Source organism: Meleagris gallopavo, chromosome 1 (assembly GCF_905368555.1).
Source record: "Meleagris gallopavo chromosome 1, MGAL_WU_HG_1.1, whole genome shotgun sequence".
NCBI classification, from domain to species: Eukaryota; Metazoa; Chordata; class Aves; order Galliformes; family Phasianidae; genus Meleagris; species Meleagris gallopavo.
In genome coordinates this window covers 131,769,285-131,793,487 of record NC_139404.1, presented here as the reverse complement: position 1 = coordinate 131,793,487, position 24,203 = coordinate 131,769,285, and the positions used below count along the sequence as shown (strand labels likewise).

Here is a 24,203-nt window from a genome sequence, read left to right as displayed (position 1 = left end):
TATGAAATGTAAATCTGTGTCACGAATAACTTAGGCCATCAAGGTAACTGTACTTTCACCTCTGAATTTGATGAATAATACACAATAAATATATTACACTGGTCTGCAGTGTATCTCACTTGTTTTACATACTATACCCCAGTAACAGAGGCCAAAAGGAAGATGAAACAATGCAATATAAGAGACAAATCCCCCTGATGAGTTGATGGCATATCTAGCAAACTCAAAAATGAGACTGCTGAGCTCTATTTGCACCTGTTTTCTCTGAAGTTCAGGAAATTTGGTATACTGAACCACAGAAAATTGTCACGAGTTGGTCAAAACTGGAACAGATTCGTGCAGTGTCTTTCAATATTGTACCCAATGTAGCTTGTGGCTGTTGCAGAAAGCTTGATAAATATTGTTTCACACAGGCATTTTATCTAAATATAGCTACTAAATCAGAAAACCCTTTCAGAAAAATCCCAATCACATTTTTTCTTTTAAAATACAGAATGCTCTTCAGATATACCACAAGCATCTCACTAAGAGGGTAACAGTGCAAACATTTTATTAAACATACAAAAGATTTAATGAGGTAAAATTTGCCCCTTCCATGCAAGGTAGAACAAAGTCTTTTTTAAGTCTTCTTTTTTCAAATTCTCCGAGAGAACATGATAGAAAAAGTAATTTAAACATCTACTGGTTCTAGAGTAACCTTCTCACACATCACTTGAGGGACATGGATTAGTGGGCATGATGGTGATGGGTCGATGGTTGGACTAGCTGTTCTTAGAGGTCTCCTCCAACCTTAATGATTGATTCTATGATCTATCTTCATACCTGTCAGTCTTCACTTTCTTCCAGTTTTTATGGTCTTTAATGACACAAGGCATGAATCTACTATTTTCTGGATGTGATACTTAGAATATTGGACCATAATGCACAAATCAGCTGCAAATTGCTTCTAGGTTTGACAAGACCAGCATAAAATACCCTTGGTCTGCACACATGATAGGCATGTGCCCAAGCATTGGAGATCTCAATTTGGGGCTGACTTCAAAATTTCATTTTAGCTTCTTGTTTTGTAAACGTGCTACTGACAGCTTGTTTCTGCACACATCTTCAGTTTATCTGCAACATAACCTGCAAATCTTTCTTCTGTCCTCCAGTCCTTCGATCTGAGACTAGTGGAAGAGACAGTATTTGTCTTGAAGCTTGGATACAGGCTCACATACCTCCTCATTCATCCCTGCTTTTCAAGTTATACCTCTCCTTCTGTCTCTGTAAAGAATGCAGAAGGCAATGGAAGAACAGAAATGCTTACAGGAAAATATATTTCTGGATATGGTATTAAATGTGGTGTTGATTTAGAAGGATCTCTTTTCTCTGCAGACTCAAATTTCTGCAGATTTGGTGCAGACATTGATGATAGCCATACAGGGTAAAATTCATTGACAACAAACAGTCATAAACCTTCTACATTTGCAAGCCCTTACACACTATTATACTGATACTATATAGGACAGTACCAACACTTCCCAACACTTATGTTCAGTAGACAAGAAGATTTTGGCACCCTTTTTTTTTTTTTTTTTTCTTCCCTACATTGTACAGCAGGAGTCAGGTATAGGAAGGAATGGTAAAAAACACAGAGACTATGGTTTCACAGTCAGTACTGATGAGACAAGGATCTTAAAGACTGCTATCTCACAACAGCTGTCTCCTTACTGATCCCCTCTGCATTCTCTGGAAAATTATTTATTCCAGAAGCTTGTTCTGATTCAGCTTGGTTTATTTACCTATTTTACAGTATAACACTTACTGCTTGTGTAGAATAGGTCTAACAACACTCCTGCTTATTCTTGCATATTTTTTCCTTACTCAAAGTTTGATTTTTGCCACTTACTGTTGAGTAACTGCAGCAAAAACAGAAGCCATTGTTGTACAGAGGGGAAAATAAATTTTTATTAAGTGCAAAAAATGGTACAAAAATGTTAAAGGAATCACTGAAATGATCTCAAAACAACAATCATGTCAATGCACACATTAATTGACACAAACATCATCAGGAAAACCAAAAGAACTAAAGTCTATAAAAGCCTTACTAGTAGCCTCATTTCCCTAGAGAGTGGCAAACAGAAAGTAGGCATTTCTAAGCCTTGGTTAAAGTCAGCAATTTGGGATCCAAGAGTGATAAGAACTGATGTTAATTTAAGTATGCATAGTCCTATTTTCCCTTGTCTCCTTTTACCACGGCACACTACTCAGCAGTGAATACAGCCAGCCTGATTACATCTGACTCTTTCCGTCTCTGCCTTTCTCCATTTTCACTTCCCTGCTCAGTGCTGCCCAAGGCCTGTCTGCCAAACTTTCCAGAGTAGGAGCCATTTGTTTTTACTTCCAAGCAGGATCCTTAGAAAATACCAAAACACAAAACCAAAAGCACCTAAATATTGGAAAAATGCAAGTTTAACCAACGTCATTCTGCAAGTAGGAAAATGTAATATCAAAAGTTTACACAATTAAGTTGTTGTGGAATAAGAGTTCAGCTCCTTATGCAGACTGCTGAGGAAACATCCTTTGGGATATAATTTAGTATTGGAGTTAACATGATTCTAGCCAATGTGATGATTCTTACATTCTTCTCAAATCTCAGACTGCTATGAACAGTGTTTCTCAAAAGTAATTGCAGTTTGTGTTTTCTATTTGAATTTATTGAAGCTGGTAGCTTTCTGCAGCAAATTCCATCTCCAGAATTCCTATATGACTGTATTAAAGTCACAGCCTCCACTCCATGGTTGAGTCCCTTCTGAACCTAGATCTAGATTCAGACAGTGTCCTTTGGTGTTTGACTTGGTAGGTTTTGCTGGCATGAGGTACCGAAGGTTCTTCCAAAATCTGGAATTCACAGGGAGAGATTTATCTTTTTTCCACTTCACTACCCTCTTTGATGGCAAAAGAGACAGTGATTCTGGCAAGAAATTGTAGTCACGTATAGGCATATACTCAATTAATATAATCTTTGTTTTCTTTTCTACTAGAGCTTTATGCAGTCCACTCTCAAGTTCATATATGGCTCTGTCAGAAATGTAGTTCTGACTCAGTATAATGATTAATCTTCGGCTTTTGTCAATGAATGAATGGATATCATCAACAACAGCTGCAAATTAAAAAATAAATATGTTATTAAACTAAATTGAAAGGGCAGGCACTGAGCTGACTTCTCCTTTAACAATTGCACATGTACCAAAATATTCTTGTGAAGAATCATCCTGTCCTTAAGAATAGATTAATATTCATTACAGATAATGAATTTGTGAAAATAAGCTCTCCTATAGTCAAAGCTTAATCTCTGCAGCAGATAAAAATCTACATACAATCTCCAGCTATCTATCTGTAATCATACGTACAGAAGGTGACAGTAAAATTTATTTTTCATCCACTGATGCCATTAGAGTGATTCCACCCAAAGTCACCAACAGTCACCTCTCCCCGATTATTCAATAAACACCAGCTCACTCCTTTTCTTCCACTGGAATCCAAATCTACTGCTGGTAATTCAAGGCTGAGAAGGCTAGCATGATGAGATGGTAGAATGAGTTCCAGCATGATCTCCACAACTATGAGACAACAAGGTCTACAGAAACTACAAATCTAGAAAACATGCCTCATAGGGAAAGAGAAAGCAAACTGCAGAAGTAACCAAAAGAAGAGAAAACTGAAAGGAGAAGGAGACTGGCAAGGGTACTGCAAATAGAAGGCTCCTGTAAATAGAAGCAAACCATCTGTTTTCTATATTCACAATAGATCACACCAGAGAAAATGAAATAAACTACAACACTTCAAATTGAGCACACAGGAAAGCCTTTTTTATAATACTCAGAACTTATTGGGAAATTTGTGGTATTTCTCACAGATCTGAAAAATATGTCAGGAAAGGATATGTGGACAGAAGATCCGGCCTTGAAAAGGAAGATGAGAGAGCTTACTGTTTTGAGATTTTAACATGAATCCTACTCCCCAAACAGGCCTTCAAATTAATGAAATGAATTTTTTTGCAATCATCTGTAAAAAGCTATCTGCTCATAGGTCATTTAAAGAAACAAAATGTCATGTTCTCATGTATATTTTCCTACCCATTTGTCATCTATTGGATTAAAAAAAAAAAAAAAAAGCTATCAACTGCTGAAACAAGGATAGAAACATATGTGTTACCTGAAAATACTTAATACCAGAACCATCAATTTCTCTGTGCAATAAATGTAAGTTAATTCACAGACAGCTGCCCTCAGCAAAAGCAGAGAAAGAGCTCTACAATCATGAAGCACCTTATATTCTCTGTTCTCACCCTTTCTCCACGGCAGCTTTTCCACCTATTTATCTTGACTGCATAATTAAGGGTATATATGCATGTATATGAATTCATAACATTACATAAAATCAATAAAATGTCTTTGTGCTGCCTCTGTGAGCAAACATAGCCTATATAAAATGAAAAAGTACCACTTCAATGTAAAGAACTTTTGATAGAATCCTTTCTTTAGCTTTGCATGAAAAGGATGTGTTCATTTAATGACAAGAATATTCAATACACTTACCTCCTCCAGGAGATACATCTCTCTCAAATATACATAACTTGTACCCAAAGTTTTCTTCTAATATCATTGGTAATATCCTCAAAGCAAATTCTCTCTCTTCTTTACTAGTAGAAACACAATCTTTCAGGTAAGATACAAAAGCATCATATTCTTTTCCATCTGGAAAGAAACACCCATTTTTGTCTTGTTGGCAATGATTCGAAAAAAAAAAAAACCTATCTGATCCATCATTCTGGTTTACAAAATTACTGTTTTAGTTGCAAAGCATTTAGAAGCTTCTGCTCTTTTTTTCTTGACAATAGATACTTCAAAAATTTGTATTTGATTTTGTTTGCATTTTTGCAAATATTTGAAAATAATATATCCTCTCCCCATTATATTTTTAAATCAGATTAATTTAACCAGTCAATGTGATACTTACGATGATCAGAAAAAAGAAGCATCTTACTAGAAACTAATAGAAAAAACATGTTTATAACTTGATGAGAATATTAAATAAGTCACACTTATTTTACTCTTTGTCTAGTGCTACCGTGTAGGTCTGTTGAACAATAAAATAAGCCAATTTATTATTTTAACGAGTTAAGAGTTACAAGAATATACCACATTTGGTCATATACCAGGAAGCAATCTATAAGCATAAAACTCAAAAAAGACCAATTCCAAAACTAGATTTACCACATTGATTAATCCCTAATTGAACCTTGCCACAAACAGTTATCTGGATTGATACAAAACACATAGCTTTGCATCAACTATACTTCTTCCTTAGCATTAACAAAAAGATAAATAACTCTCACAGGAAACGATGACATTTACCCATTACTGAAAAATCTCCAACCACTGCAGTTTATTCAAACTATAGTCAAGTTGATTTAGAGTCTAGACTGCTACAGATAAAGAAGCATTTTAATAGCAAGCAGAAGGGCACCACTGAGGTGAAAACAAATTTCTATCGATCTATCACTTTGACAACTGCAGAATGCTCACTGTGGATAGATACTTGTACATTTCTCCACCTATACCAACAACTCTCCAACTTTTGTGATGGAGATCACTACAAAATAAAGCATACTTGAACAGCACCCAATTACATCCCTCCTACTGCCTGCTCTAGAGGCAGCTTCTCTGTACTTATCTGCTTTACTACCCTAAGAGGATGACATCATTTTAGCACCTATCATTATCTTTTATGTACTCTTTCTTCTTTCTACTCACAGAACTCCTGCATTTATTTTGCCACTTCCTCAAAGATGGCCATTTTATAGAACCTATCAGTAGCTATTTTTCAATTAATGCTCTACTTCAATGTCAGCATTAGCCAAGTCCTACCTCCAGCAGTGTCATCTTTTTGGCTTATGTTCCTGTAGAATAGAACTAAGTCTACCCTGAACACCACACAGACAACTACCACAGCCATAGCAACACATGGAAACAGTACAGCAAGGATCATTCCAGTTGTAAATATGTGCATAGGCAGATCTCGGGTGTTTCCTGTAAAAGAGAAACCCAGGCAATTACAGCCTTAACAAAGAGTATTATACGATAAAATTATGATAGTAAATACTCGTGACATCTTAAAATCACCCAAACTGAAATGTTGATGTGAATCCTTTCCTGCTAATATTTCAGGCAGACATGTACACCATTAATCCTGAGATGGAAAAGAACTGAAGAACATAGATTACTCTAAAAACAAATTTGTTTTGCGCACACACCCTAGATACACATAAAACTCATCAAAAATGTACATCTCAAATTGGAGAGCTATACTAGGTCAACTGCTTTTATGATGAGTTCTCTTCAGGATCTTTATTGTTCCCTCTTATTTGCTACTCCTTTCTCAGCTCATCAATAACAGCACTTAATGTCCTTTTTAGTCTTTTTTTTTTGTTGTTGTCTTTACTCTTTCAAGCTTTTTTTTTTTTTAGTTTATTGTTACACTCTTATTTTAAATTCCAAATATGTATTTGAATTCCAAATATGGATTAAATGTTTGTGAAGTCCTTTGTGAAAGCACTGTCATGTCATGCTCACTGTAGTCTGTACTTCATTTGCTCTATTATCTGCTGCGTATTTTAATATCAACTAGTTTATCTACACACTTAACGTTAAATATTTCCTCCAAATAAAGATTGGAAAGGTTTGAGATGGAAAAAAAGAGGGGAATGTCCATTTTTCAGGAATCTCCAAGCTGTCTAAACAATACATATATAGCGTTACTGTAAGGTAGAAGTCAGTTTTCCAGTGCTAGAGAGAGAAAATCCCTGACGAGAGAGATCTTCGACCAGAATGCCTGAGGCATTAGTGGGAATATCAAAGACTGCCCTTTCTAACAAACTACTACAAAGGATTTGTCAGCCAGAGCTCAGCTCTGCCTCCTCAAGATGTACACATGGCAGCAGTGGTTTACCCAGGGAGCCCCAGACAGCTGCTACAATCCCTACTGCCCCAGCTCAGTGCAGAAGGAATCACCTGGTGGTATGTTAAGTCCAGCATTAGAGGGGCCAAGGCCTTCACAAGCATGCATGTGTGTCTGGACTGATATTCTGAAATCAGTGCTGTGCCACCATTGCAAAGGGGGCTGGCACAAATAATAATTAAAAATGAGAAACATGATTCATAGATTATACTGTACCTTTTTTCAGTTTCACTACTTTTACGTGCGTTATTTCATCAGCTTGCAGTGTGCAGGTGAAATTGTGATGCAAGTCCTCCTCTCTTACTTTTTTAATCCGTAGAAGTCTTGTGATATAAAACTTGTTTCCCAAGCTGCAATAAGGAATGATGTTAGCAACACTATCTGCATAGAAATCTACAATAAGTTGAGAAGCAGAATTTGAGGAAAAGGTTGTAGAAGAGCCTCAGGCATTTTAATTAATTTGCAGTCCACAGCATATGACAGAAGATCAGTATTTTTTGGAAACCTACTGTGATTTTTTTAAATCTTCTTCACATATTGGTGGGTCAGCCTCGGGAATACCTGAACATTCTTTTGGAAATGTATCATTAAACCACCAGTAGAGGTTGGCATCTTCTTGTATATAATAACCCAAGAAACCTGTGCAGTTGAGCGTCTCTTCTTTACCTAAACAAAGCATAACATAAGAAGATCTAATCAAAAGCAGCATTCAGATTTACAGTGCAGCAAAGTATGAGCTTTACAGGTCAGATATCCAAGTTGCTATCCTCCTTTCTGGACCTAGTAGTCCTAGCACAAAGTTTTATACATGTTCCATCTGCACTGTTGCACTCCATTGCATAGTGAGGATCTTTTGTCAGATTAACTCTGTAACAGGCAGAAAAGTTTAAATAGGTCAAAGACTTTAGTGAACTAAACTGCATGCTGCTGGAAGAGAAAAGGACAACTCACCAGTACCCCAGGGCCAGGTAAGGGGAATTAAACCAACTCACGGGGCTAACTAAACTGTATACAACAACACAAAGAAATAACAAAACCTGCTATGGCTTGTGATGACCTCTCACAGAAGAAGCTGTCTTCTCTTCCAGTTGAACAGTTCAAGAATCTCTAAAGCAAGTCTAGCTGAAAGTATGCCAGCTTTAAATTTAGACCATCTGAATCCAAATCACAGTTTGATAATAAACGTTTAGATCTATGTTTCAACTACTTTGCAACTCGAGCCTTACTGTGCATAACTGCTATTTTCAGGAAAATTTTATAGAACACTCTCTAAACAACACAAGTTTTGAAAGTCCATGCACCAAATTCATCCCAAATTCCCTTCATTCTCCACCATGCCATCATGCTGAAGGTAAACCAACATCTGGTGCCTTGGCTGAGCAAATGAGATTCACATATGAGCAACAGAGGTGTTGAATTTGGAAAATGGTGCAAGGGAAGACTGGGTAATGGAATGGGAGAAGCCCTCTGACACAGGACAGGAAACAGACAGACAAATTTATGTTCTTGAGAATTATATACAGTCTCAACAGGAAAATCTCGGACGGTTTCCAATACTGTGTGAGTCCTACAGACCATGTTATCTAACCCCCAGCTAGGAACATAGTCATGGATTCTTTGCAGCAGTAAGAGATCTGCATGCTTTCATTGATAGGACTGTCATCCCTCAAATTTCACACTGCACTGCAGAGCAACGTGCAGATATGAAAGGGATTACTTATTATTGTTGCTCACTGAAAAAAAAACAACCAGAACCACATTGTTTTGTGTTGTTTGCTGTCTAAAAATAAAGCCATAGAGGGCTGGTTTGTCATTACCGCCACTTTTTCTTGATGGTCATAGCAACAACCTCCTCTTCTACCTCTGCAAGGGTGAATTTAGTGTACTTGTAGATAGGTCATGGAATTCACTAGTGAAAACATAACCATTTGTGAAGATGTATTAGATCCAGCAGGGTGTACAGACAACTATTTCAGTTAAACTTAACCAGACCATCAGCCATAAAGAGCTCAGGACTAAAACATGTATATGAACATGTATAAAAATACTCATATTAATTTGATACCTATTTCTGTTTGAATTTCTTCATTGCGTCCAACTATCTCCAAAGTTACAGTCTCTGGTGCATCTAAAAAAAATATATATATATATAAAGAAGTTTTGCTGTTGAAGCTTTCTTACATTCTACAACAGTAAAAATGACACATTTCTGGAACTAATCACATAGATTCCTAATTCAAAGAGAAATATCTCGACCCATCATTATCGAGCAGTAAAAAAGCAGTATTTCCTGACAAATTTTCTGCATTTCAATACGTACAGAGCAGATAGTTTACAATGGTTGGAAGGGCTCCTTCCCCAAAATTCGTAAGTTTGTATGACTTACAGCAATTAAAAAATAAATAAATAAATAAATAAATAACCACCTAAAACTGCAGGGAAAACTTACTAAATTTTCCAAACTTGGTAATACATGAATTTCTGCTTTTTATTTTTGAATTATTGCAAGGTATATCAGATTTCCAGATCTAATTACATCGAAATACTTATCAAGAAAGAATTGTAATTAAGAGATGATGAATGACATCCAATCACAAACAGATTTAGTAGAGAAATTTCCCACAGTGAAGTAAACAGAAAATATGCTTCAGTTTCAAGTTTTCTTACCTTCTTCTACTACCAGCCTAATTGTATTGGTGCTGTGGTAGATCTTTCCTTCATGACTGATGGAAATTTTGCAGGTATATATACCAGAGTGCTGAACTGACAAGGTTTTAAAATCCAGTTCCCGTCCCCTTTCATTTTCATAGTTCTTACAGTCCTGCATCAATGAAGCAAGAAAATATTATAATGTATGAAACATATATTCAACACCTTAAAAAAGACAAAAACAATCTTCAGAATGAAGAATCACTCTTACTATCTCAACAGCATTTACCTGACCCAAAGGAGGTAGGGCCCCAATTTCCAATTAGTCATTTAAAGGCAATATCTGAACATCCAATCCACTAAAAGTTGAGAGCACTGCCTGAATTACCTTACATTATGAATGGTCAAAGTGGCAAGCAGGGGGCTTCCTAAATCTAATGGCTGATTATACCAACGCTCCACAGTTACAGGTGCCTCATCTGTTGTCTGTGCACCAGCAAAACTGTTCCAAAGATCAGATTTGCCTAAAGCGACCAGAACTGGGTCTGATACACATTCTGTAAAACATGGTCAGAAACAGTAAAATTTTAAAGCCTCTCAGTAACTTTACAAGCACATGTCAACTGTTAAACAAATACCTTGGCAATTCATTTAGTGTCAGGATGACACCTATATTGGCAAAACAGATAAACAGGCTAACAGACATGCACATCAGATCTTCTTCCATTCTAAACTACCAGTAATTTCTGATTACAGGTATTATTTCTAACAAACTTGAGAGCAGAGAGAAACTTTATTCTGTGTATCTCTCTGAAGGCTTATTTCCACAATAATTTGAAAAATTAAAGCATTATTGGGTTTTTGATGGTTCTGAAAATCTCTATAATTCACTTTTCCTGCAATTAGACGTTCTATCAATAGCTGTTCTATCTATAGCCAATGCTTTGATTTTTTGATTACCTTATACCATGTTATGCTGTCATTTGCATTGACAGACAGATCATTGCATTTCAATGAATGACCAGTTCCAGCATTTTGAATTTCAGTTGTTAAATGATTTTGATTGAAACAGCTGCTTCTATTCCTTTCAAGTACATTCAAAGTCCACTTTTGAATTGTGAAATTTCGTTTTCCACTGCTGTGAAAAAAAGATTTGCAAAACCAGTTTTAAGAGCTTTTTAAAGGAATTCAGCTTAGCAAGCTATGCAACAAAATAAAAGTAAGTCCTTTAAGCTCTAATAGGTAAAAATACACGTACTGTGAACTGATTATCTACATTCCCTTTATTACTCTTCTATCTCAAATGTGTTATTTCCCACAGTAAAAGAAGTTATCTAAACTAAATTACCTATCATAACGCATTTGACAATAAAATTATGTCTATGAAATGTGACAACACTTCATAGCTACATCTACCAGAACAAGAAATCAAATATCTGTGGCATCATACATAGTTAAACATGGAAATAAAAGAGTTTAAGTAGCTTGAACCAGCTACTGATCTTGCAGGTTTCATTTCCCATGCTTTGATAAGGTCCAAAGTAGTAACTGAGAAATCTATTTATTATAAAAATATTAAAAATAAAATAGGCAACTCTCATTTTGTTCACAAAGTCCCATTTTTTTCATTATTTAATACTGTGGAGATAATCACCAAATTTTTGGAAATGTTTCTGAACTCTGCAAGTCTCATGAATTACTGAATCACTTACAAATTTAAGCATGCCTGCAAAAGAAAGCATTTTGGAAAGGATTAATCTCGTTTTCACATAGTCTCCACTGAACAGAGCTCTACAGTTTGCTGGCCAGCACAGGTGGATAGAAGAGCAATTTCATTACATCTTATATCCATAAAAGGAAATGTAAATATGCTGTAAAAATGCCTCTTCTAAATCTCTAGAAGCAGATCATGACCATCTAGATATCTACTATATTCTACTTGCATTTTTCTCTAAAGATTATAGCTGTAATATTCCTTGCTGAGCTGTTACATTTCTATCACTTGTGATTCTTTTGTGATAGTTTTTGGGCATACACAACAACTTCTGGCTTAACAAACTTTCCACCTCACCCACCAAACCCACAAAAAAGGAACAAAAACCAGCTTGACTCAGGAAAGTATACAGGGAAGTGAAAGCCCTTAGGGCATATAATCCAAGTTTACCATAGAGACTGCATAAATACACAGTTCTAAGCTATTTCAGTGCAACAATCCAGTGTTATATCAGTATTTCAACCTACAAAACAAAGCTGACACTCAGCCTTCAATACAATATTATCTCTACTTGTGTGCATTCCCACTGCTTTCAACAGCTCTAAGCACCTTAAGAATAAGCAGTATTAGGAACTTATTACATTTCAGGTGTCCGCCATGAATCTCCACACACTAATTTTTTTCAGGAACCCTTTATTTCAAGGTCACCAGTACAGAGCCACAAGATGACCTGCTTTCTCGTTGGTTTCTTTGTTGTTATTTTTTTCTCTGCCAACCACAGGAAATAGGTATAAAAAATACACAAATTAGATATCCTGCCAAAAATTTGTGACACAGATTTCTGCTTACCACTCCCACACCCAGTGTCTATGAAATCCTTTATGTTCAAGAGATGTTGCTGAAGATGGACACATTCAGACTTTCAGGTGATGTCCATTAATTCCTGAAATTATGTCCTCAGCCTACTGCACTAATAAATGTGCAAACACATCAACATATACATCTTTGGCTATATATGCTATGTCTCAGCAGAACAATTCTGTTGAACTAGAAAACTTCTGATTATTCTTTAAGTCAAAAATAAACGAATAACACAATATACATACACTGTTACAACATTTTCACCTCTCTCTCCTTGCACATTGTCAGTTGCAACAGAGCAGGAAATAATTAATTAGCTTGCAAAATATGTATACTGTGCTGTCATATAGTTCCTGAAATCCTACAGTAAATTTGATTGACACTTTGGTTAATTAAAACTGTTTACCTATGCAGCTAAAAAATCATTTCCCGTATACCTTACACATTCTCATATCTAAATTAATTATTACGAATTATTAATTATCAAACAAATAAGTGAAAATATGCTTAGCTTGTTTACTTTTAAACCAAAATTTTAGCCTAATATAAATGTTCTGAAACAAACTTCATTCTGTCAATCTTATTAAATCTTAAACCAATTCAGTAGCCCACAATAATCCACAGTTCTTCAATGTCAATTTATTCCTAAAAGTCCTCCTTCACCGCAGAAAACTGATTCTGCAAGTAGTCTTCAACTGCTCTTAGTATGCTTTCCTATACTGAGAACCATCAGAAAAACTAATCCCAAGATACAATGAAATTCCTATTAAAAAAAAAAAAGAAAAAAAGAAAAACCACAAAACTTATTGTTCCAATAGCCTTCATTCTAACCTTAAAAACGAACAAACAAAAAAAAACCCTAAATATCTGCATGGGTCTAACATGGAGAAATTCTAAATAAATAAATAAATAACTTAAACATTGTTTCAGGGTGGCCAAAATATTTTCTTTTGATTCAGAAACTTTTTTTCTAAATAAAAATGCTTTCTTCTATAACACATTTTTCAAAGGTAGTATCATAATACAGCGTTTTAGAAAACGAAAAAGGGTTTCGTAACAGAATCAAAATTCAATTGCAAATGAATACTTTGATAAAATCAAAAACTTTCTTCTGAGTTTCCTTCTTAGATACATCAGTTAATCACAACATTTTACAAAGGATCACTTCTGTGTTTTTGAACAAATAATCATTTTAACAAACTCTATCCTAATAATTTTATTCAGGATCTTTTTCCATCACTTCCATCTCATACATGTATTCATTTTATACAATTGATGTAATGTACTGTAGGTTTACTATCATTACTCTAACTCCTCAAAGCTTTTGCAGCTGTGTTACCACAGATTTCCTCTCAAAGGGCTTATTATGAAAATCTCCTTTGGTAGTACTGTGGTTCAGGTATGCTGCTAATTCCATGCCAAAACAAGCCAGAGCATGCATTTTTCAGCATTATTTAGGTACTGGCTGTAGAGCAAGCTGTTAGATTTTAATAACATTTTAGAATCATATTTAGTGAAGTTACTGTATGGATGACTGCTCAAGGCCATTAATAAAGTAATAAAATTTTGTGGCAAGTCCAGATTTGATATGAAAAGTATAGGTCTACCAGCAAGCCAAGCAGTATCTCATCTCTGTATACCACAACTGATCAGTTTGCTTTTTACCTCTGCTAATTTAGACATATACCTGTACTCAGTAACATGCTAAATATGTACTACTTTGAAGAACAAAGTAGCCAGATTACCACTGTCATCATCCCTAAAGCCAATTCTCTTCAGACTGGGTTCAACACACACTAGGAAAATATTTCTCAAACTTTACCTACTAGTTGGAGAAAGAACAGCTTGCCATTAAAAGGAAATCTCTTAAAAACAAAAATAATATTCATGTGTATATTCGCTCTACTTACAGACTTCTCATTTACAATATTCAGCATTTCAGATATGGTGACTCAATAAAAAAAATAGCCGTACATGGAAAAGTATAACATGAAATTTTCATCTTCTATGTTAACTTGAACCTTAACTAAGTAACAAGTTAACAATTAAAATCACAGAATCACAGAATCACAGAATTGTAGGGGTTGGAAGGGACCTCTAGAGATCATCGAGACCAACCCCCCTGCCAAAGCAGGTTCCCTACACCAGCTCGCACAGGTAGGTGTCCAGGCGAGACTTGAATATCTCCAGAGAAGGAGACTCCACAACCTCCCTGGGCAGCCTGTTCCAGTGCTCCGTCACCTCACCATAAAGAAGTTCTTACGCACATTCGTGCGAAACTTCCTATGCTGCAGCTTATGTCCGTTTCCCCTCGTCCTGTCTCCACGTACCACTGAAAAGAGACTGGCCTCACCACTATGGCCGCCACACCTCAGATATTTATAAACCTGGATCAGGTCCCCTCTCAGTCTTCTTTTCTCAAGGCTAAATAGACCCAGTTCACTTAGCCTTTCTTCATAGGGGAGATGCTCCAGGCCCTTCACCATCTTTGTGGCCCTCCGCTGGACTCTTTCCAAGAGATCCCTGTCTTTTTTGTACTGGGGAGCCCAGAACTGGACACAGTACTCCAGATGAGGCCTTACCAGGGCAGAGTAGAGGGGGAGGATCACCTCCCTCGACCTGCTGGACGCGCTCTTCTTAATGCACCCCAGAATGCCATTGGCCTTTTTGGCCACGAGGGCACACTGCTGGCTCATGGCCAACCTGTCGTCCACCAGGACGAAATCTATATTACATTATGCTATCAAATGTCTGTCTGCGATGCTGCTGGCGAAATGTGGGTAGCATTTCACAGTATTTGCAGCTCTATAATGAAACAGCAATCTTTATGAGCCAGGAAAGAATCTTGAAAAGATTACTTCAGCAACAGCATGAAATGCAAAATACTATAAAAGGGGGGCTGCTCAAAGCCCCATCTGACCTGGCTTAAACCACTTTCAAAGATAAGACAACCACCACTTCTCTGAGCAATCTCTTCCATTGCCTCACTATCCTCATAGTGAAGAATTATTTCCTAAAAACATTTTCTTTTACTTGGCAGTTGACAGGAGTGTCTGTCTCTCCTTATGCTTAGGGAATAAGCCATAAAACAGCAAAAACGCTACCTGTTTTATCCAATCTTTGAAAGGCAGTGTCTGCCTACAGCTATATGCATGTACCATAGGTCCCTCTGGGTGGTGACCGAGAAACTGTGACACCACAATTAATGTAGTTCTCCACACTTCCTTTGTGTGGATACCACAAACGATACAAAGCAAGACAAAGAAATTACCACATTCATAGATAATGGCAAAGGCAGGATGCTCATCCACTCGCTGTGTACCCACCTTTGAGTGACAAAGTAATTCCCAGAGTCACCAAGTTCAGCTGGCCAAAATTCCAGAAAATTCATTTGGGATACAATTCTGTGTGTCTCCTTTATTCGCTTCTGCCTTCCAGCACTTTCTTTGTACCAGTTTATTGCGTATTCTTCTTTCCAAGAATGTTGTAGTTTTGACTCAGGAAAACAAAGGTAAAAATACTCCCCTTCTAGTACATCAATGGAGGCACGAAGAGGACACAGCTTCTCTTCAGAGAAAGAGGGAAAAAGGCTCAATACTCTTTCAGAAAATAATATCAGCTTGACTTTAAAGTGATCTGCTGCATAGCAGGTCTTTTATAAAATTTTTTTTTTTTTTTTAGCAGAGTAGACTGACATAATTTATTTGTTCCAATAAAATCTATTTCACTCTATCTTACTGAACCAAAACTAGAAGACATATAAGGATAAAAAAATGGACATTTCCCTAAAACTCTTTCATGCAGGTCCAAAATGGGCACAGATGGCAGAATTTGGCTTTATAATAAAGCAGCTGCGACAAACAGAAAACTTCTTCATATGGTTGGACTCGACAAAGATGGCTAATCCTCAGAACTGATCAACTGCCATAAAAGCAGAGTCTATGAATTAAGGTGTACATTTCCGTCTTAATTACTTACCAGTACTTACATGCTAAGATTTCTTTAAAACTTCGTACCTTTAGAAAATTTCTCTCCAAAGAGGGTTCTGTGTGAAAAATCTAATCTCAAAGTCTGCTTTTCTAGTTAAATTTTCCAAATGTAATTTTGCATGTGAAAGTCATATGAAATACAGAAAAGCAACCCTGGTCTAGCACAAATAGTCAAGAATAAATTAGCTTTCAACCCCTATTTGTCCTAGAGATTGTCTTTCTCTAGCTATTATTGAGACTACACTTGTGAATGCCACAGAGTCAGGATCATTTTCCTCTTTGCTGCAGCTCTCCATACAGCCATGCTCCCATTCAGTAGAATCAGGGGTCTCTAGCCATCTTCACCTCTAGTGAACTTACTTCATAATTTTGTTACTATAAATGAAATTTCCAAAGTCTGGAGCTAGGCTGAAACTGAAAAAAATTTAAGATGTTGTTCTTAAATGCAAAGTACAAAAACTTCAGTCTGAAAAACTGTCAAGATGTCCTATATTTGGCAAATATTTTGAAAATTCTACTGTTGAAATGAGAATTTATACTTACCCGTGGCTGTTTCAGTGATAAAAATTAACAAAAAAAACATGAGATTCATTTCCTTGAGTTACTTCTCACTTTTTCTCCAAAAAAAAAGAAACTGAGTTCTTCTTGGTCACACTGAAAGCCTAAGGAAAATATACTCACAGTTCATGACAAGTGCAGTGATACAGACCTCTTAGAGCATTGTGAGAAGCACAACTAATGCCCATTATTGAAGAGGGCCTTTCAAATGGAAAGTTACTCATTTTTACCATAACAGGTATGTATCAGGTAATGTACCTAGGTTTTCCTTGGCAAGTTTTATTTCAAATTTTATTTCAAATTCAGAAAACAATGACGCGTTTCCTTCCTTCATTTTCAAGACCACTTAATGTCCTTTGTATTCCTGATTAAACTGACAGTCTTTGAGGAACATCTACACTTGGATTCCAATCCAGTACCAGTGCTTTGTGATGGTGTTTTTTTTTCCTACAAAGAGTATGGTATTTGCAAGACAAGACCTTACAGAAACACAGCTAATAAGTTCCCTTATTTTCCAGGAGAATAGCGCAGATAGATCAGACACTCAGGTGTCTTTTTAGACTGCTGGAAAACAGCGAAGTCTGTAATTTTGTCTTACATTTTAATCTGTTGACCAAATACGTACCAGCTGAGATGCTAATGTTTTCATCTCGGGGCAAACAAGACCAGAGCCAGTCCTACGACCATTCTCTAGTTCTGCTAACAAGGCAGAAAGCATAGATGCTGATTTTGCCAATACAAATGCCCTTAGTCATTAACCTAGTCATCAACCTGAACATGCATGTACAAATATAACATAGTCAAGAGAGATTTTTCACACACAGCTATCAAAAGTAATCTCTTTGAGCATCTCATTTATTTGTCTTTTCAACCTAAAACTTTTGCAATTTGAGAAGATACATACTTACTGCTGAAAGACACCTGTCTGAAATTTACAGCCAGAAACTTCCTGTGATATAAACAAGCAGGATGAAGTCAACTACTGCATTTCAAGTAATACTCCAGAATGACATCAAGACATGTATCTGCTCTCCCATCAACTCATTACAAGTATGCGATCATCCCATAAATAACTGTAAGAAAATGAAAGAACTATTTCACATCCCTTTTTTCAGACTGACTGGTAGACAGATCCCTATTTAGAAAGCAGCAGAAAGTTGGGGGCTGAATACTGCAACAAGCAACTTCAAGTGGCCATGCACTCAGACCTGGTTTTGGTTCCCTTCTGTACATGGAGAATCAAACTATTATATTTTATAGGGAAAAAAGAAGGGTCTCTCTGTCTTGAATTTTCATTTTCATCCTTTCACATCTACAACAAATACAATTGTCACAGACAATGAAACCATGATCCACTATATTAAGATAAAATCACATATCATCAGATTTTAATTCTAAATCCCATTCTTTATTGGCACATCACATCAGCACAAAATTGATGTTTTGATGAAAGCACAGTATAGCCCTTGATTCTTGGAACAGGGATTAAAGAACAAAGTCTGATTCGAACTACTGAGTAATAGCCCGGTTTGAGATATCTGACAACAAATAACAAGTAAAATATACCGCCTTAGTCTTCATCTTATGCTGCTGTTGGACCTGATGAGTTTGTCCAGGCTACAAGTATTTTTATTTGAGCCATATGGTTGGCAGTACTCTTCAGTGGAACACCAGGGAGGAAAAAAAAATGAAATAATTTAGGTAAAATTCAGCTACAATAAATATTGTTCAAAGAACAGAATAAGGTCTTTAATTTTCTGAAAGGAATGGGGAGATAATATAAGGACAATGATTCTCAGAAGGAGTACAAAAATATTCAAAGGGCAAAATAGCAGAGGATGAGAGATTCAAAGACAAAAGTTAACAAAAATGACACAAAGCTGTCTGTAAGGTATCTAAAGGAGCAGCAGCTTCAAGCATGTTTTTCAAATTTCCCACACGCTTAAAGCTACAGCTGGACTTCCAATTATAAAAACAGTTCTTAGAATTACTGTACCATCTCTAACACAGTGAAATCTTAAAGCAAACTTGAGCATTTCAAATTGTGCAAACTGCACTAACTCTAGGTTATGAAGTACACAGGCTGATACACTGAGATGTTTTGGTCATGTAACTCATTTTGATAAGCACTTTTGGAAACTGGAATTCATAACCCAAGGGATTGTGGCATTCTTTAAAACAAAGCAAAACAAACAACAATAGATACTTCTGAACCTCAGACTGTTTGAACAAATGTCTGGAATATCAGTGAGAAAGCCACTAACCTCACCTCTTTCAGGAAGGCATTTTGGGGAATGTCAGTCTCTTTCATGCAGGACTATATAGTACCACAATTCATGTAGGATTCATGAAGAGAAAGGATCTAGCAAGCAGTTATCAGAACCTTGGTAGGTCTAAACACCATCCTGTCAGGAAAACAAGACATCGGTTAAAACAAAAATCCACCTAAATTTCCAAACAAGGTAAGTGTTTACTCACAACGCAGGTTGACAGTGGATGCAGAGGGAACCTTCCAAACGGCAGGCAGTTACAGGCTGCACTCACAAACTTTCTGAATTCAGCACTGAAACACAGCGATCTCGAAGTGAGTCAATACGAAAACAGCCCAGACTGAGAAACCTCCCGAAAAAGCAAGAGTGGAATTATCACTTTTTTTTTTTTTTTAAACTGTTGAACACAGGGAGGAGAATGGAAAAGGCAGAAGTGAGATTTTCACTTTTACTTGTATCGCTCGGAAAAGTAACAGCAATTTCTGAATGTGAACTCTTCTAAAGGAAGCATTTGAGAGACTCACCCTACCCGCCAGGAGCCCGCGCAGCACCGCCCCTTCCTGCGTGAGGCAGCGGAGCCCGGCAGGGGGCGGGCGCTTCCCGGTTGAGTTGGAAGGCAGCGGCCCGGGCAGGGGCTGTGGGCTGTGGGTTGGGGGTTACCTTGCTTGGAGAGTGCTCCCGGCTATAAGTTGCTGCGAGGTGAAACCTGGCGGTGGGCCCTGTCTGCATTTGGGGCGAGAGGGGCGGTATCAGGAAGAGAGGGGACTCCCTCTCACAGCCTCACTGGAGAGGAGGGTGCAAGGTGATGGCTTCGGTACTTTTGGATGAAAACACCTCTTCCTCTGCTCTTCTGCTGAAGGCTTGTGGCGGGACTGTGTTCTGAGAAGTGTGATGAAAGTAGGATGGAGCTTCAGGAGTGTGCATATCAGGCTAAAAATAGCAACTTTTATCTCTGCTATGACTTCCGTCCCCCCTCAGTGGCTCTTTGAGGATGAGAGTGTGCTAAGAGATAAACAATAAAGCTGATATGCTGCAAAATGATATAAAAAACCACGAAGCCTGACAAATTACAATCTGCAGGAAAAGGCAAAATGTGCTCCTGTACAAGATTCTCCTGATTTCAGAGTTGTATTTCTGTCTCGATGTCCCCTTTGGGGGTGGATTGACGCAAGGTTTTGAGACACAAAACATCTCATAATTCCATTCCTCTGAAAGGAGCATTCACCCCTAAGCAAGCCTCCCAACAGCTGACTGGTTCTAGGCCAAATGCTCATCTGTTGAAACTATGGTTCCATCGAGGATTTCTGAGAGCTGTGTTTCATGTTTAAGTGCTGTTCCTGCGTGAGTGTCTGCCACTGTTTACTTCACACCAATAGTTTGTCTGATAGGTACTGATCTGCTTCTAAATGAATTCATTTTGGTAACAGCAGAAACAAATTTATCCCATTGGGATTTCCTTTATTTTTCATATTACACTGCTCATCTTCAGAAACTTGTAACAGTCAACCTATTTCTGTTTTTATTACTTTTAAGCCTTTTTACAGAATTTCCCAGTAATGACAGGAGATGTCACTGTGAAGGTGAAAGGGGCAAGTTACTCTAAACAGGGAGGGATTCCACAGAGCTGGCATTTTGCAGATTTTGCTGCTGAGGTGAAGCTGAAACGTCATCAGTTTTCCTCATCAGAGATTAAGACAATCTATATATAAACACAATTGGGCTGTTAGACAATGTAAATCAGAACTTCAGGAAAGTCAACTGAGAATCTGGCCCACTGTAACTGCTTTTAAATGTGTACACAATATTTCACGGTGTTTATTGTTCTTAAGGCTCAGTGCTTGATTTTAAAACTTAAAAGAAAGCATACATATACTGTAACAATTTTACATTTTACATTATATACTGATAATGATTTTACACGAGTCTGAAAGCAGTTTAGCAGACAAGGAACTGGTAAAGTTAAATGTCATCAGCTATTTACTTTGACAGGATAAGACTTGATACTAACTGTACAGATACTTCTCTTTTATTCACTTTTACAACAGTATTTTCCATGAGTTGTTCTCATATTCATTTGCTTTTGAAATACTCTGAAGTTTCTGAACTTTCAGCTGCATTGTGGAAAGCTGTGCATTTCAGCTAATGTCATAGCTAGCTTTTTGTGTTTTGTGAATGTACACAGAATCAAGTCTACAGTTTTTCAATACAATTTTTAATGGAGAAGTAATAGGTTTGTAATAGCAAAGTAACTCAGCTGTGAAAATAACTACAGCTCAGTGTGGCAGGGTGAAAATGCCATGATGAAAATGGAAGTTCATGCTGATATTGAAAATAGATTTTTCTGTGAAGCTCCACCAGCGAGTCAGCCCTAGCTGATTACCCTTTTCCATCCACCACACATTACGGAGGTGCTAACTGAAACTGTGAAACTGATTCTTTGATAAAGAGCAACACATCCAGCTCTTGTAACCCCAGACTATGATTGTTCTTTCTTCTAACTGGTAGTACTTTTAAGTTTACTTCTACTATCTCTACACATGAGCTACATTAGTTCTTAGCTAAGCATTAAGTTATATTCCAACATTTTTTTTATCATTACCTATCTCTGATGTCAAAAAGCAGGTTCCCAACTGATAATATGTCTGCAGAAGCCTCAGAAGTTTTTCAGAAGTTTTAGAATATGCAGGCTGCATGTTTTTCAAACTTGACAGCTTCTATGGACAGCATTTGACCATCTGTCAGTGAAAACTTTCTCCTAATTTCTATAGAAATTTCCCATGTTGTAAGTTATCACTTGCTTTTTCTTAACCCATTCCTATGGTCCTTTGAGAAGATCTGGCTCCATCATTTTTCTCTACCTTTCATACGGATTCCTGTAAACAGAAATATGAGATCTTGTTCTCACCCTCAACGTCCTGTGCTCTTGGAGGTGTTTCCCAGCACTCGCTCCAGTATGTCAGCAGTTGTCCTTCTTTGTCACAAAGCACACTACTGACTCAAACTCACTTCAGTGTCCACCGGGATGTACAGTCTTTACAGCAAAGCTGTTTTGTACTGAATTGATCTCTAGGCTGTATTGCTGAGTGGGAATTTTTCAACACAGACACAGCACTTTGCGTGTGTCTTGAGTTGAACCTTGTTGATATCACTGTTCTGTTGTAATGCTCAACCTGCTCTCCAATGGGTCAATAATCTCTTCTTGGATTCGTTTTATGTCTGAAAATCTGTTTATATGATGATCTGTCACATTTCCAAGGTCATTTATAAGGATACTCAAGAGTATTCGTACCAAAATTAGGTCCCAAAGGATGTCACTAGTAATTTAATGTGAGCTGAAGTTTGTGTGCTGATCACAATCTCTTGATCCAGCATAAGCTTTCATCCCGCTCTTTTTCCACTCACTGTCCACTTACCTGTGTATCACAAACTGAGAACATGTCAAAGGCCTTTCACAACTCAAGAGAGCAGCATCCCATTTACTGCCATTGCTCAAAATGTGGCTGGAGATGTATGTTATCCCCTAAATCCATACTCTCTGTTCCTTGAGATCTTCTGTTTCATGTATTTTGAAAGGAATATTGCTTCATAACAGGCTGAGATCTGTAAAGACTAGAAATAGTTTTATGGAATAGCTCTATTTCTGACACTCTAAAGGATCAGGAACATGCGGTTGTACAAGTATAATTTTTCAACAGAATATATCAGTTTTACAAATGCATAGAATCATAGAATGTCTTGGGTTGGAAGAGACCTCAAAGATCATCTACTTCCAAGCCCCTGCTGTGGGCAAGGTTGCCAGCCACTAAATCAGGCTCCAGATCAGGTTGCTCAAGGCCTCATTCATCCTGGTATTGAGTATCTCCAAGGACAGGGCATCCACAACTTCCCTGGGCAGTCTGTGCCAGCGCCTCACCACTCTCTCAGTGAAAAATTTCCCAGTTTCACTCTCTCAGTAAAAAATATTATCATCCAAATATAATTTTGTCTGAACACTTCACACAAAGGACAAGTGTATATGTATATGTATATGTAATTACATCCTAATTGCTGTCTGCAGATTGCAGAGGGCAGAATCACAGTGTGGCTGAGGCTAGCAGGGACTTCTGGGTCCATCTGGTCCAACCCCTGCTCAAACAAGGCCAGCCAGAACAGGAGGCCCATGACCACGTCCAAACTGAATTATCTCCAAAAAGGGAATTTCAGCAGCCACTCAGGGCATTCTATGCTGGTGCTCAGTCACCACACAGTTATCATAGTTTATATTGACAGGAGCTAGGTATCATACCATGGAAGTTACCAAGATCTTCACCACTGACATCAAGAAGTGAACAAAATCAAAGCTCATTCCTTACTCTCACATCACATGCCAAGAAGATTCTTCTGTTCCTTTAAAACATAAGAAGGTCAGCACTGAATTCTCAGTGTCAGATTCTGAGCTGCGGTATGGGTACCAGGAGATTATGTATGTACACCCTGAAAATTTCACTGTGTTTATTTCTAACAGTATTCTTTAATTTATTTCTAGTTGTCCACAATCTTTTGGTAGCTGTTCATCCACTAGATGCCACACTGACTCTTCTCTATTAATTAGTGAAAGCAAATTGGTTTCCTGATTCACTTTTTCAGTGGTACCAAGAATAGGGAAGCATAGGGCAGAAGTTAAAGGGCATTAAATCTCTAGATGAAAGTTCTAAATCTACAGCAATTTTTTTTTTTTTTTCTGTTTAGTTTAAGTTTTGAGCATCTGAAGATTTGTAAGCTTTTTATAGAGACATAAGAGATTTTTACACAGGACACACTTCCTTTTCATTATTCCAGATTGCCTGGAGTAGTTTCTATGTATCCAAGACAATATGAAATATAAAAAAACAATTTAGGTACTCACTAAGTTGTGTGTGTTATAAAAGAATACCACAGTTCTACAACTGTGATAATATTTGTAGAAAGATACTGAGTGAGTATCTCTGATCTTTCCACTAACCACCAAGGAATATAAAAAGCAGTGACAACTTCTGCATTTCTCTGCCATTACTACAGTCACATACTCATCTCTAGGCTCAGTAAAAGGTTTTTGCTACCCTCAGAATTTACCCCTTTTCTTTCTTTAAGGGCAGGTAAACCACATTTAGAGTTCTTGAGCACTTCTGGTATTATTTCCTT

At 37.2% G+C, this 24,203-nt stretch overlaps 1 protein-coding gene across 7 annotated transcripts; it reads right to left on the bottom strand.

Annotated features, from left to right (window-relative positions):
* Positions 1–1,919: 1,919 nt before the first annotated feature.
* On the bottom strand, positions 1,920–19,751 carry IL18R1 (interleukin 18 receptor 1). Of its 7 annotated transcripts, none has more exons than XM_010727917.4 (15): positions 19,704–19,751; positions 19,252–19,336; positions 19,043–19,178; positions 18,340–18,430; positions 17,682–17,846; positions 16,759–16,877; positions 15,553–15,793; positions 10,612–10,789; positions 9,670–9,823; positions 9,068–9,130; positions 7,512–7,668; positions 7,219–7,352; positions 5,913–6,074; positions 4,581–4,739; positions 1,920–3,142 (listed from the first exon to the last, which is right to left on the bottom strand). In XM_010727917.4, the coding sequence occupies exons 6-15, from the start codon at positions 16,805–16,807 to the stop codon at positions 2,742–2,744; spliced, it is 1,698 nt and encodes a 565-aa protein (XP_010726219.1). In that variant the 5' UTR covers positions 16,808–16,877; positions 17,682–17,846; positions 18,340–18,430; positions 19,043–19,178; positions 19,252–19,336; positions 19,704–19,751; the 3' UTR covers positions 1,920–2,741. The 7 variants fall into 7 exon arrangements, with proteins under 7 accessions (XP_010726219.1, XP_010726209.1, XP_085070554.1 ...); XM_010727907.4 differs by lacking the exon at positions 19,704–19,751 and adding an exon at positions 19,568–19,620; XM_085214428.1 differs by lacking the exon at positions 19,704–19,751 and adding an exon at positions 17,399–17,472 and having other exon boundaries at positions 19,252–19,561.
* Between the last annotated feature and the right edge of the window lie 4,452 nt (positions 19,752–24,203).